This window comes from Pristis pectinata, chromosome 9 (assembly GCF_009764475.1).
Source record: "Pristis pectinata isolate sPriPec2 chromosome 9, sPriPec2.1.pri, whole genome shotgun sequence".
Taxonomy (NCBI): Eukaryota; Metazoa; Chordata; class Chondrichthyes; order Rhinopristiformes; family Pristidae; genus Pristis; species Pristis pectinata.
In genome coordinates this window covers 101,633,769-101,649,753 of record NC_067413.1, presented here as the reverse complement: position 1 = coordinate 101,649,753, position 15,985 = coordinate 101,633,769, and the positions used below count along the sequence as shown (strand labels likewise).

General features: G+C 42.4%; 1 protein-coding gene across 1 annotated transcript in view; it reads left to right on the top strand.

The window, feature by feature from the left end:
* The window catches only part of cables1 (Cdk5 and Abl enzyme substrate 1), a 139,844-nt gene that overhangs the window by 46,393 nt on the left and 77,466 nt on the right, over positions 1–15,985 (top strand). Inside the window, exons 2-3 of the mRNA XM_052023672.1 lie at positions 11,131–11,202; positions 11,671–11,763. Of these exons, the coding sequence (XP_051879632.1) occupies positions 11,131–11,202; positions 11,671–11,763 (165 nt within the window). The remainder of the gene's footprint in view (positions 1–11,130; positions 11,203–11,670; positions 11,764–15,985) is intronic.

Here is a 15,985-nt window from a genome sequence, read left to right as displayed (position 1 = left end):
GTGGATGTACATTCACAAAGGATTAAAGGCTTCATCTTACTGCAGGTCTCTGATTCTTTCATTGTTTTTGTTGCATTAAGAACGTGCCAGCTGTGTCCTGCCCCTGGAATGGTCCAACGGTTTGCCACTGTGTGCCACAATTTGCCAGATGTAAGGGTTTAGATTTCAAAACGTGTCTCACTTGGCAATTGGAGGCTCGTTCTGAAGAACAAGTGGAGAAAACTAGAGACATTCTAGTTTTATTAAGATGATATCAGATTGGTTTGTAGATGGCAGCAACAATATGCGTTTAGAAAATGACCATAACTCAGTAAGATATCACAAAGCCATCACTGACAGTGAGCAGTGTGAAGAGGACGTATGAATATTAGAACAATTACAGCACAGTTCAGGCCCTTCGGCCCACAAAGCTGTGCCGAACATGTCCCAACCCTAGAAATTACTAGGCTTACCCATAGCCCTGTATTTTACTCAGCTCCATATACCGATCTAATAGTCTCTTGAAAGACCCTATTGTATCAGCCTCCACCACCGTTTCCGGCAGCCCATTCCACGCACTCACCACTCTCTGAGTGAAGAACTTACCCCTGACATCTCCTCTATATCTACTCCCCAGCACCTTAAACCTATGTCCTCTTGTGGCCACCAATTCAGCCCTGGGGAAAAGCCTCTGACTATCTACCCTATCAATACCTCTCATCATCTTATACACCTCTATCAGGTCCCCCCTCATCCTCCGTCTCTCCAAGGAGAAAAGGCCGAGTTCCCTCAACCTGCTTTCATAAGGCATGCTCCGCATCCCAGGCAGCATCCACGTAAATCTCCTCTGCACTGTCCCTATGGCTTCCACATCTTTCCTGTAGTGAGGTGACCAGAACTGAGCACAATACTCCAAGTGGGGTCTGACCAGGGACCTATATAGCTGCAACAATACCTCACGGCTCCTAAATTCAATTCCCCCATTGATGAAGGGCAATACACCATATGCCTTCTTAACCACAGAGTCAACCTGCACCGCCACTTTGAGCGTCCTATGGACTCGGACCCCAAGATCCCTCTGATCCTCCACACTGCCAAGAGTCCTACCATTAATACTATATTCCGCCAACATATTTGACCTACCAAAATGAACCACTTCACACTTATCTAGCTTGAACTGCATCTGCCACTTCTCAGCCCAGTTTTGCATCCTATCTATATCCCTCTGTAACCTCTGACAGCCCTCCAAACTATCCACAACACCCCCAACCTTTGTGTCATCCGCAAACTTAATAACCCACCCCTCCACTTCCTCATCCAGGTCGTTTATAAAAATCACAAATAGTAACGGTCCCTGTACAGATCCCTGAGGTACACCACTGGTCACCGACCTCAACTCAGAATATGACCCCTCAACAACAACTCTTTGCCTTCTGTGGGCCAGCCAGTTCTGGATCCACACTGCAATGTCCCCTTGGATCCCATGTCTCCTCACCTTCTCCATAAGCCTCGCCTGGGGTACCTTATCAAACGCCTTGCTGAAATCCATATACACTACATCTACTGCTCTCCCTTCATCGATGTGCTTAGTCACATCCTGTAAATCCTGTACATCCATGATGTAAAACTCATTTGGAATTGATACTGAGATATTGGTGCTCACTAACACCCCCCTTTGTTCCCCGTTACTGAACAGAGAAGGGTGAAGCCGGGGCTTCATCCTAGCTTTGACAAGTCTCCATTTCTGAGTAGGTCCTGACTGGAGATTCAGAGACATGTTCATCAGGGTTCCGTTGGCCACAGGTGCTGTTGACCAAGTATAATTGGTTGCTAGACTGTGTTCTGAGCACCATTGCTCTGAAGATTGGTGCAGCAAATTAATGTCCAATGGCTGCAGATGTAACTGGAATAGGGAGGGTGCAAATTCTATTTTAATGCTGGAAAACTAGCACAAATGAATTTTAGACATGAGATTCTGTCAGATAGCATAGTCTGCAAACTTTAGAAGTCTAAAGCAATTTCTCTAAATTGGATGTTTTTGGCTTGTTATTTAGCAATAAAATCAGCAAACTAGGCACCTATATTTTCCATGGGAATGCTCCAGACACACGTGTTCAACTGAATTTGAGACATAATTAAAACACCCTAATTTTGCAATATAAGATATTTATTCTTATCTCATGTGTACGTTGAAACACACAGTGAAATGTGTCTTTTTGCATTACTGAGAATGTGCTGGGGGCAGCCCGCAAGTGTCACCACGCTTCCGGCGCCAACATAACATGCCCACAACTTCCTGACCCGTACGTCTTTGGAATGTGGGAGGAAACTGGAGCACCTGGAGGAAACCCACACAGACACGGGGAGAACGTACAAACTCTTTACAGGCAGCGGCGGGGATTGAACGTAGGTCACTGGAGCTGTAATACCGTTACACTGCCGTGCCACCAATATTATAAATACAAAACATTTTGAAATACAGAACTCTTGAAAGTCATAAAAAGACTTGTTTTAACCTATATGTAAAAATAGTGATAGAACTCCTCTTTGCTCTCTACACCCTATCTCATAATGACTAAACAGTAAATTGTAGCTAATGTATTACAAGTCAAAAAGTAAATTGGACCTTGCATTTGGTGAAATGATAATTTGAGGCTGGATTTCTACATTTGAAAAGGTTATGGAGATTTGCTAATATTAGTTTAATTTTATTTCCAAAAGGAGAAATAAGTAAACTGATACTGCTTGGTGCCAGAAATACTGACCTCTAACCTTGTGGCATGTTTTACCACACTGGTAACCTTCCTCACTATTGATTAATGTCACTACCATGCTTCTAATTTCTGTATTTGTTGTACTTAATATTGTCAGAGATCAATCAGATCTCTATTGTTAGAATTCAAAAATGTTAAACCTCGAACGTTAACCCCAAAACTAAACTCTTCGTGTGTGTGTGGGTGTGGCAAAGTCCAAAACTCCCAGTTCAGGAATGGTTCTTAAAGTTCAGTTCCGCAAGCCATAAGGTGAAACATGAGCAAGGGCTTCTTCAACAACCACCGTTGTCTGAAGATAAGATGTAGATGTAGAAAAACATAGAGAGAGTACATACGAAATCCAAATGTTCCTCGATGGAACCCAAACGACACTTCAGTGTTTACTCGGTAGTGACTTCCTCACCCCGAAAGCATCCGAACCGTGGTCGTCCACACACAAATACCTGGTTCCTTCTACAGGTCAGCAACAAAGTGAACTCCACCGGATTACTTCCAACTTCCATACATGGATTTCTATGGCAAACACAGTTATTGTTTCTCATCCATCGATAGAGAAAACAAGCAGGCTGGTGTCTCTCTCCCTTCTCTCTCTCTCTCTCTCTCTCTCCTTCTTCTTCTAACCTCTTCAACAACGTCATTACGTCCTTTATCTTCTATTGACGTAAGCACGCCCCACACACACATACACACACACTCTATCTTAAAGGGACTTTTACTGAGTCCGTAACACCTCCCACCTAAAAAAAAATTTTCCCAAGAAAATTTTAACCGCGCATACAGTTAGTAATGTTAATAATTATCATGCTACACAACTACAGACTATCAGATTAGTACAGATACATGTTTCCCATTTAACATCGGGAAAGACAATCAGCAATCACATTATCTTTGCCTTTAATGTGAGTTATCATGAGATCAAACTCTTGCAAAATTAAACTCCAGTTTAACAGCCTTCTGTTCTTGTTTTTGACGGCTCAGAAACACCAATGGGTTATGATCTGTATACACAGTCAAAACTTTAAATCTCTACTGAAATTAATATGGATTAAACCTCCTGTTTCAGCCTATAGGTCAAATGCTTAATCTCTTGCTTTGATGGGTCTGTGCAAGAACACAACCAAGGCAGCACAAAGCCCTAGAACAGTGAAGCATTTGAATGAAGAATTGAATGAGCAATATGATGGTGCTTTGCATCAAATGAATTGGAATTTGTGGATTCAGTGGCACACTTCTTGCATTAATTGATGCACTCCAGATTCTCATCTGCAACTGAATGCTACTTGGTGCTGGTCCCTGCACCAGTGTCCGATCCTTTCAAAGTGGAATGAATTGGATGTACTTATTTTTCCCTGATTGATTTTCCCAGCCGCACATACAGTAACACATTAACACAAATCGGGCTTGTGTAAGGTTGGAGTAAGTTGTGGTTTTTAAGTGGTAACTAGAACTTTCACTTCACTTGTATGTTGGAACAGTCTGAAACTCTGCTCTTTCATATGAGAGAGTCTGACAGGAAGCAAATGGCAGAAAATAGGAATCATTAAATTCTGTTCCACAGGACTGCCAAACTTAATTCTGACCGCAGTGAATGTGATTGCAAGTTAATTCTCGGTTGATTTGACCTGATGATCTGGTGATCATGATTTTGTTAGATTGATGGGAGTGCAGTTGTCATTGGCTGAATTAGATAACCAATCTGTGTTGGAAGATGCGAATAGTCTATAAGAATCGATGTGGATACATAATGCAACTTGCTGTTAGCTAGAGATATGCTGTAACATTACATTCAATAAATCAGATGTTTGTATGATTTAAGATTTAGTTACAGTATGTTACCTGAATGAGGGAGGAGAACTAGCAGGCTGCATTCTGGACCATTGATCCATGGGTTCAAACCCCCCACATGGCTATCAGAGTGTAAATTCAAATAATTATAATTTAAAAATATATGTTCTTGGTTACAGTATGAAGCTGCTAGATTGCCATAAAAACCCACTGGATTCACTGATGTTCCTTAGAGGAGGAAATATGCTGCTCTTGTGCACAACTCCAAGTGCACCGCTGTGATTGACTCCTGACCCCCTACCGTGTTCCGGGTAATTTGGGATGAACAATTAATGCAAAAATTGCCAATTATCTCCACATGCCATGAATAAATAAAACCAGTCTGTGCAGGAGGGTGTTGACTTTTAGTGAGGTTGTTTAGTAGTTGCCACAAGGATGTGTTTAGTGCAATGTCCCAGAGTCGTTGTATGCAGGAGCCACACAGCCAGTGCATCAGCTTAATTTCTGCCTCAGTCACTTTGTGTGACTGCTGCTGCCTTCCCCTCATGGCTGCTTTTGCAGCGGTGCCAGTTCCTAAACCAGGATTACAAGTTGATATTATTTGTCTCTCTGGCATGAAGCCTAGTCTGCTGACCAAACAGAAAAGGAGCTCTGCTTAGAAACGCTTAGTTTTGTGGTGCAGCCGGTAACTGGGCGACTTGAACGCCGTGCATGCTGCACAAAGTGGTCAGCTGAATCATGGACACAGCGAAAGAATAATTTACTGTTTTCCTCGTTTCCCTGTGGCATCGCATCATTTCCAGCTGGATAGGCGGAGTGCTTGGCTGCAAGTGTTCCTTGAGATGTGGGAGCAGGCTTACTGCGTGATCTTCAGAAAGCAGAGCAATCGAGCAAGGGGCACGCCCGCTCCCGTTTGCAGGTGAAACGCCTCACCTCACTGGGGACCATCATTCTTCCCATTCCCAGTGAAACACCAGAGCAGGAAGCTGGGTGCCTCATTTACTTCCACAACGAATCATAATAGAAACAGTTACAACTTGCATTTATAAAGCATCTTAAGTCAGTAAAACAACCCAAGAATCTCACTTGTGTGATATCAAACCATATTTTAAGAGTATTTTCTTTCAAAAATAAAGTAACCTATCTAACCTTATTTCAGATCATTAATGAGCCTGCTCTGCCTTCACTAGTAATCTGTCAGGACTACTGAACAGATGGGAGTTTCTAAACTATGAGATTATCCTGGTTCCCATTTTATTTGTAGGAAATGATGTATCTTCAGATCCTCTGGCTTAGCGTCATTGACCTGGAATTGCCGACACTGAAGCTTAAGGGAGTGGAAAACATTCCTGAATAGTTTCACACTGAACACAGATGCACCCAGGTTCAAGAAACAGAGGGTGTGACTGTCAGAGGGTCAGGTGCAAGTACTTGGAGAGGTTTTGTAGGATGTTCCTTAAGCACTAGTTGTGTCTAATTGTACATTGCACTCACTATCTGAGGGAACAGAGAAAGACTCTGTGGAAGAGAAACAAGATATAGACTGGCTAAGAAAGCTGTCAGATCAGAACTTGGTATGAATGAAAACTGATGGACGATTCATTATTTATTATTGGCAATAAACCAAATCAGGTGAGAAGTAAATATAAGGAAATTGAGGCAAATTTGAGAAAGATGCTCCATACAGCTTGACTGGTGGAGACAAAAACGATTTTGAGGTCAGGAAGGCAGTGTATATTGGCCACTGCTGCTCCCTGCATTTCTCTTGGAGTTGATCTGTGATGAAGATCATGTTTGTTGTAGCTCTAGATGGACAGAATTTGGGGAGCAGCTGATCGGACACTGGGAGGAGGTGAGTGAGGAGTACCCTAGTGATGAGTAACAGGAAATGAGCCTAAACAGACGTGAGAAGTAAAAGTGGGGAATGTTTGGACTAATGTGACCATGATATACACTTTTTTTTAAACCAGTAGTTGAGACAGAAGAGTCTATCAAGGGCAACGATAAGGAAAATGAGTTGAAGAAAATGCAGTCTTTGATTGGACTGGGAATAGATGTTTGGAAAACAAACTGGACAGAAATTGGCAAACAGTAATGCAGAACAGCATTATGAATTATTTAAAATGTTCAACTGAGCCCAGCAAAAATATTGTCCGCTGAACAGAAACCAAACTGAACATGAAAGAGACACAGTGAAGATATTAAGGAAAAACACACATGTGAGAAACAAGGTTGTACAGAATACTTCAACAAGAGAGAATGCAAAAAGCCAAAGTGATTTTAAAAAAAACAATTGGAATGGGAAAGAAGAACAAAGAAATTGAATTTTTGGGGAAGATAAAATAGTCACATATTCCACTGGCATAAAAATTGTGAAAAAAGGTAAGGTTGTGAAGGGAACAGGAGTGGACAGGTCCAATCTCACGCAGTGATGGTAAAGTGCCAAAAATATTAAATAGTTTCTTTGCTTCAGCATTTATCAGGGTGACATGGGGTGAGCTGGCATTCAATAAATAGAAGGCATTAGGTAACTGCATTTAAATCAAATAGAGAATTAATATTGAATAAACAAATCAAATTTAAAGATTACAATCGCTAATCCAGGTGGATGACATCCACACATTTTTAACGAACATGCGGAAGTGATGTCAGGGCCACAATTAAACAAGTGTAATGTTTGGTGACACAAGGACGGAAGACCAGCAGATTAGCTTTACTGAGTGGCAGAAGGTGGAAAATGGTGTTCGGTAAGGATCACTGCTTGGCCTACAGCTGTTCAAAATCTGAATTAATAATTCAGTCTTTGGAATCAGAAATTCAGTTTCTAAATTTGCAAGTGACACCACATTTGGGGGTGTTGGGTGAATAGTCAGCACTGAGGAAGACTGCAGCAAATTTCAAGAAGAGCTAATAAGCCCAAGGAATGGACATGAAATTATAAAATAAATTTCGGCAAACATCACTGCAATGCATTACTTTTTGGTAAGAAAAATGAGGTTGCATATTACAATAAAAAAAGGAATCTAAATTAGATAAAAAAGGGAAAAAAAAGTACCAGAGCATCAATCATATAAATCACTAAAATGTAGTGACAAAGCTGGCTGATAAGATAATAAAAAGATAGCTTAATCACTAGGAATTTCTAGACACGAGACTGCAGATACCAGTAGGGTTGGTGGACTCGAAGGGTGAGAGGCAGTTGGTGCTGCCTCTGTTTCCCAACTGCAACCACCCTCCTCCCTTACCTGGCTCCATCCTTCACCCTCCTTGGTCCACCAATCACCTACTGGCCCCTGTCCCACTGCTCCCCCTCTCCTCTTTATACTGGCTGTCTTCCCTCTTCACACTTGGCCCTGATGCAAGGTTTCGGCCTGAAACGTCAACAATTCCTTGTCCTCCCACAGATGCTGCTCAAGCCACTGAGTTCCTCCAGCATATTGTTTGTTGCTCCAGGAATTTCTAGTTGCAAAGGTCCAAATTGTTTGCTGGATTTGTACCATTAGCTGGCGGTGTACATGCACCTGTCTACATCAATGGTGCTGAGGTCAAGGGGGTTGAGAGCTTCAAGTTCCTGGGAGTGAACATCACCAACAGCCTGTCCTGGTCAAATCACGCAGATGCCACGGCCAAGAAAGCTCACCAGCACCTCTACTTCCTCAGGAGGCTAAAGAAATTTGGTTTGTCCCCTTTGACTCTCACCGACTTTTACCGATGCACCATAGAAAGCATCCTATCTGGATGTATCACGGCTTGGTATGGCAACTGCTCTGCCCAGGACCGCAAGAAACTGCAGAGAGTTTTGGACGCAGCCCAGCGCATTACGGACACCAGCCTCCCCTCCTTGGACTCTGTCTTTACCTCTCGTTGTCTTGGTGAAGCAGCCAGCATAATCAAAGACCCCACCCACCCGGGACATTCCCTCTTCTCTCCTCTTCCATCGGGTAGAAGATACAGGAGCCTGAGGGCACGTACCACCAGACTTAAGGACAGCTTCTATCCCACTGTGATAAGACTATTGAACGGTTCCCTTATACAATGAGATGGACTCTGACCTCACGATCTACCTTGTTGTGACCTTGCACCTTATTGCACTGCACTTTCTCTGTAGCTGTGACACTTTACTCTGTACTGTTATTGTTTTTACCTGTACTACATCAATACACTCTGTACTGACCCAATGTAACTGCACTGTGTAATGAATTGACCTGTACAATCGGTTTGTAAGACAAGTTTTTCACTGTGCCTCGGTACAAGTGACAATAATAAACCAATACCTAACCTTGATTAGTCCAAACTGTATAATTATGTTTATCAAAGAAAGGGAATAAAAGAATGGAGAGAATACCAAAGAGATTTAGGAGGATGGCATCAGAAATGTGAGTTCTTTTCAACTTCCCCATTGGTTTTTCACTGAGTGCAGTTTTAATTATTCAAAGGCACAAGGTCTATTAGTAAAACCACTGGAACAAAGACAATGTCAGTTCTAAAGCCATATCCTAGATTTTGCCAGCTCCTGACGTTCAGAAATATTCAATAGTGATTAAATGTCAATTAAACAGTTTAAAATACATTTTGATTCCTTAAAAGTATTTGAAAGTACTTTTAAACAATTAAAACCATGTAAGCTAACTATTTTTAGAATGTTGTAGGCTACTTGTACTTGCCCTTCTCCCATGTAGCTATTGCTCTCCATTTAATTGAATTGGTGTGCTGTCCGACATGAGGTCCCATCTGGTGCAGGTTCAGTAGCCAGATTCCCAGTATAACTGCTATGGAATTGCAGCAACTTCAGGTTCTGCATGTGGACTCCATGTGGAGCCCAGTTTGCAGCCAGGAAATCACCGTTGGATCTTGGCCAATAGATTTTAGGAGTTCTGCATCAGCATTAACTTCCTAACACTTTGTGGAGGCGTTTGGGGGGAGGTGGTGGGGATGGTGGGGGACTGTATTAGACCATCCTGACAAGATGTGGTATGCATTTGGAGATCTTTTTGAAAACTAGTTTACAAAATTTACAAGATGTTTAAATTCAATATATGGTATTTGGAATATCTGAAATCATTGGCTTGTGCCCTGAAGGAAAATATATCAATTCATTAACCTAACTGATTTAATTATCCACAACTCATGCTAGATTCGTAGAATAAGGAAAACAGTGCTGGTCTCCTTAAGTGAACTGGTAATACAAGCCTTGCTAAGGTAAAGCTGAAGTATGTGAACTTGGTCACATCTCCTCTGACTTCAGGATATTCCAAAGTGCTCTAGAACTAATGAAGTACTCCTGAAGTATAGCCATTGTCATAATGTAACAATGATGTATATTATCTATCCTGACTGGTTGCGTCGTGGTCTGGTACAGCAATTCGAATGCACAGGAACACAAGAAGCTGCAGAGAGCAGTCGACTCAGCCCAATACGTCACAGGCACATCTCTCCCCACCATCGGGAGTATCTACCTGAGGTGTTGCCTCTACAAGGCAACATCTGTTATCAGAAATCACCACCATCCGGGCCGTGCCATCTTCTCGCAGCTACCGTTGGGCAGGAGGTAGAGAAGCCTGAAGTCCCACACCACCAGGTTCAGGAACAGCGACTTCCCTTCAACCATTCGGTTCTTGAACCAACCGGCACAACCCTGATCACTACCTCAGTATAGCAACACCATGGCCACTTTGCCCTACAGTAGACATTTTTTTTGTTCTAATTGTGTTCTTTCTTGTAAAAATTGTGTATATTTTATGTTTAATTTATGTTTTTCTTGTGAATTTTATGTATCTGATGCTATGTGCCTGTGATGCTGCTGCAAGTAAGTTTTTCACTGCACCTGTGCAAACATGGACTTGTGCAGATGGAAATAAACTCACTTTGACTTTTAACATTATCTATCCCTCCTAGATCTTTATTCCAAAGCTTCTCAGACTGAAATTGCCTGGAACTTGGACACAGTGAAATGCTTTTGTTTGCTATGCAATTTGATTTTAATGATTTTAATGATAAGCCGCTCACAAAGGAAAATCATGGATATTGCAAGTTCCATGAAGTGTGAATTCCTTTCCGGTTCCTCCATGGCAGGAACAGTGCATTCCAACGGGGTGTGTGGTCGGTGGACACTGCAGACCACTCATGCAGGGGCAAGCTTTCTAAGCAGTTGTGGAGCCTGGTCCAATGTGAAAGGAACTTGTCTGAGCAGGGCACAGATGGAGTACTCTGCTTTGGCTCGGTCTTCTTTAGAAACTTGCATGTCATAATATTTCCTCAGGACTCTTACCTCCTTAGGGCCAAGCCCCATGCCTCTCAGCATGTGAAGAAAAGACCTCGGGGTGCTTGCACCCAATGTGTGTGGGCTGCTGCATGCCCAAGTGGGTGCAATTTAGTTTACAGGCAGAAAAGCAGGAATTTCTAAACATTGCTTTTGGTACAAAATCATCCACTGGAAATATTTTTGAAATTGTGATTCTTTCCTCCAATGTTTTGAACCAAACTGATCCACAGTTGCAGTGTCTTTTCATCAGTCACTGTGCAAGGATACAGTGTAGGTCTCACCAGGGTGTGTGCATGATGGAGTTTCATTGTGTGCTCTTATTCCTTCCAGGCGTCGCTTGATTTCCCAACGTTCTTCATTGGAAACTCTGGAAGACATTGAGGAAAATGCTCCATTGCGGAGGTATGAAAATAATCGGTGTTAACATAAGCATTGTTTAATTTCACACATTTAGAAGGGAATACTGATGCTGCAGAATTATGTAATCACTCTTCGGGACAGAATGCAAGCAGAATCACATCCATTCCATCAAACTGCAATTTTCCATACAGACTGAGTTGTTGTTTGAGGTGGGTTCATTCAAGCTCTACAATATCAAGGATGAGTTACTGAAGTGTTACTGGATTTCTTCGCAAAAGGCCCATTCTTCACAAGAAGTGTATATTGATATTCATCCTGACTGCAATCCTTGTGTAACCAATCCTTCATCATATGCCCACAATTAGTCTTGCTCACATTAGTGGTGTAGATTCTATATGGGAGAACAGCTCTGCTGTTACGTTTGCTCTTTATTTCACACACCAGTTACTGAGAAGGGAACTTGCTCTCATTCAGTTTAATGGCTTATGTTCAAATTGGCTTTTTTTGCAGATGTAGGACTCTATCAGGTTCTCCCCGACCAAAGAGCTTTAAGAAAATTCACTTTATCAAAAGCATCCGGCAGCATGACACCAGAAATGGCAGGTATGATGTATCTTTTAAAAAATTGAAAATTGAAATGTTGACTGTTAGCCATGAGCATTTTATTCGATGGCATTTTAATTTAGTTACAATGGATTTCTGTGGATAACCCTTTGTGTGTCTTGTCACCAGGCAACTGTAGCAATTTACAGATCAAAAGTAGACCAATGGAGAAAGGAACTGCTGCCAGAGCTTGGGTAATCTTTTGTTACAGCATTGTGTAGTATTTGACAGTGTGCTATACCTCTGAGTGGTATGCATTGAATTGGAGCAGCAGCTAACAACTTAGAACGTTGAGGTCAATGTAGATGAATTTTGGAGGTGGACAGAACATGAAGCTGCTACATAACACATTTGGTGCTATTCACCCAGTGTTGAGCTTCTGAGCAGTAATTTTGTACAGTACTCCTTCTGTACTGACCCAAAGAAATGTGTTGTCTTCCAAATGAGACTTTAATCTAAGGCTTTATGTGCCCTTTCCTGTGCAGAAAAGATCCCAGGGCATTCTTTGTAAGATAGCAAGGCACTTGTACCATTGTCCTAGACTATATTTATCCTTGAATGTACATCAGTGAAACAGGTTCTCTGGTCTTTGTTGTCATGGTACTGTGCAGTATATCATCTGACAGCGGTATTTTCTAACATCACTAGAGCGAGTACATTCCTAAATTTCACTCCACTGCCTATGAAGCACTTTGGAAAGGTTGTCACTGAAGTTTTATGAATGCAAATTCATTCTTTATTTAGATTACTGATTTTTAACACACAGCTGGCTAGATATTAATAGAGCCCTGTGTGGGATAGAATATGTTTATTATTTCCCGTGGCCATATGGCATCTGTCCCTTGGTCGCATGTTTAGAAGTCTAGCAGTTATATAGCAATGAAAAACATCCCAGTAATGAGGCACTTCCTATTAAGTAGTTCAGTTGAACATAGTGTCATATCCCTCTGCAAATGGATCTTCGACTTCCTCGTCAGCAGACCTCAGTCAGTGAGGACTGGTAACATCTCCTCCTGGCTGACTATCAACACAGGTGCACCACAAGGCTGCGTGCTTGACTCATGCTCCACTCCCTATAAACACATGACAGTGTGGCTAAACACAGCTCCAACGCCATATACAAATTCAGTGATGACACCACTGTTGTAAAAACTGTGCATATTTTATGTTTAATTTATGATTTTCTTATGAATGCTGCTTATCTGATGCTCTGTGCCTGTGATGCTGCTGCAGGTAGGTTTTTCATTGCACCTGTGCACACGTGGACTTGTGCAGATGGCAATAAACCCAACTTTGACTTAAAGCTTCTCATCAGCCCCTTTTTTTAACCAATAGACTGATTTCTACAGGCTGTCATGGAGACTTCCAGAACAAGGAAGTTTAAATTCTATTAGAAAAGCACACGATTAACTATTCATTCAGTGGCCAGGATCCATTTTAGTTTTGTGTGTGTTGGAGCTAACAAATAGATTTCTAAACCACAGTTTACTGCAAGACGTGTATCAAAATGTATTCTGCTCTGGAAAAGTTGCAACCGCATGAGCCCTGTATATTTGATTTTCCACAACTATCCCTCTTTCTCCTATCTGTTTTCCGTTTTGCACCTTCACTAGTGTGATGTCTGCAAGTCCTAATTCAGTGAGTGTGACCAGTCTGGGCAACGGCCCAATCATCTATCAAAACCCTCATAGAAGCTGACTAATCAAATCTTGCTTTCCCATTTGGGTAATCAAACTATTTCTTTCAGTATGTTTTTCTGTTGTTGGAAGTAATCAAACAGCCAACAATGTGAGTGATTAAAGAAAAATCAATAGTTGGTGAATGGTGAAATAATAGGCTGTGAATTCAGTTTTCCACCGTTGAGCTGAATTATTTTACACTGCCTCAGTGCCTCTGTCAGCAGTAATATACTGTACGTACATCGTCAATGTTGGTTGGCTGTCACAAACAGTCAATTTTTAAGGTTGTTTGTGCTTATGACCTTGCGCAAGCTGTGATTATGTGACACCATTTCTTCTTCAGAATAGTGTCTCTGAATAGGTCTGATTACAGGAAGTCCCCGACTTACGAACACCCGTACATACGAACCGACCTTCGTGGTCTTAACGACCTTCAGTTTGTAAGCGGGCCCGGCCCCTGATCCTACCATGGCAGCGGTACACCTTCTTTGGCCCAACCCCGGGTCAAGTGCGCATGTGTGGCTGGGGAACCCTGGGGCAAGTGCTTATGTGCAGCTGGGGCCATCTGCGGCCACGTTCCCCGGGCCAAGCGCGCATGCACGGCCGTGATCCCTGGGCCAAGTGTGCATGTGCAGACACTGTTCCGAGTTACAGACAAAATCGGGTTACGAACAGTCTCAAAAATGGAACTCATTCGTAACCCGGGGACTTCCTGTACTTGGGAATTTTACCTCTGTATAAGTGGCTGTTTCCACATGGTGACCCTGAAAAGTCACGGCTGTCCTGCAGAAATATAGCCAGAAAGTAGCCCAGCATTACGGTGACCTTTTACCATCATCTAATGCTAGAGTTTTTAGGAGGACTGTTCAGAGCAGAGACTCCCATCCACACCCCAGGTGAGGCCAGTCATATACAGGTGGGAAGTGCATCTGGAGGGAGGCAGCTCGATGCACTCGAGCTCCAGGATAAGGGGACCACCAACCAGCAATTCTTGCCCAACCCACAACATTACTGCTGGGCACTCCAAGGTTCTCATTCATGGTGGGTGCTCTGCTTGTGCTGCTGGCATTGTGGTTTCCTGCGTTTTGCTGTCACGGAGATTGTGACAGGACATTAGCAAGTAGATAATTGTGGCCTTTCCCTTCGTGAATCTTGTCTGATAAAAAGACAATGGATTCTCTCAGTGCAAACAGCCAGTATTGCCTGTGCACCTCTCTTATCATGTATTTCACTGAAAGTAATTTTGGAAAAGGAGAGATCTTGAGGTAGATTTAACCCAAATTGTTCAGACTGTGAAGAGAACAGAGTCCATTGATTTAAGTCAGTTATTCCGTGTGCACGTAACAGGGACATAAACTATTTTGCATGGAAAGACCATTCAATATGAACACATTAGAAACGTTGCAAGGGATAAAGTGTTAAATAACGAATAAAGAAACTGTCTGAAGCTTTTTGCATTTAATGGGGGAAAGAAGGAACACCTTGATACACAAGACCAAACAGGGATGGTAACTGACTGTGTCCCCTGAGCCAGCAGATGGAACGACAATAAGAATCGACATTATTAGCTCTTTTTATCGTCATGAATATCTAAAGCCTTCCTTGGAGGTAAACTCGGCAAATAAAACATCAGTAGCCTAAGACAGGAGATGATTGGCAGCTTCATCAAAGTGAGAGACTTTGAGGAGACCTTTGAAAATGGAGAGAAAGATAGAAATGTGTAAGACTGTAAGGAGAATGGTGAGCCTGGCCAGCTGAAGACACTCCCACTAAATACAGGACTAGGGCAGTGACCCTGTCAAGGAACTGAAGGGCAAGTTTGGGAGGGAGATGGAGAAGAATTGAGAGATAAAGGGGGATGTAGCCAAGAACAAAACTCTGACTTTTGCTTTGGGTAATATATATAAAAAAAAAATTGACAGTCTGGGACACAGGAGATGATGAGCAAGATTTAGTCTGGAATAATTCAGATTCATAGAATCATACGGGCAATTTAATGTGGCCAATTAACCAACCAACCGGCACATCTTTGGAACGTGGGAGGAAATCGGAGGACACGGGGAAATTCATGCTGTCACAGGGAGAACGTGCAAACTCCACACAGACTGCACCAGAGATCGTTATTAAACCTGGGTCACCGGAGCTGTGAGGCAGCAGTGCTCCTGGCTGTGCCACTGTGGTGCATAATTTGTCTTCCTTGTTGACATTGAGTGGATTAGAAGGACGACAGGAGGGCTGGTTTTTTATCATTTCAGTGGTGACAATGGAGTGGGTGTAAGTGTTTTCCAAATGTGTCTTGCCCACATTAACTGAGCCCAGTCCTGAAACTGTACATCATGGCAAACTGTGTGAATGTTGTTGTATTCTGCTAGGTAGATCCCTCTGTGAGTAAGCAGTTACTTGCAGCAAGGCAGTTACACTTTGAAATGGCTGTAGAAAAATGTCACTGCTAATCCTTTATAGTTTCCTGTCCTGTTAAGGATTAATGTGACATTGGCAAAAACGAGTGCTTATAAAGTCTCAGATGTTTATCATTATATGGC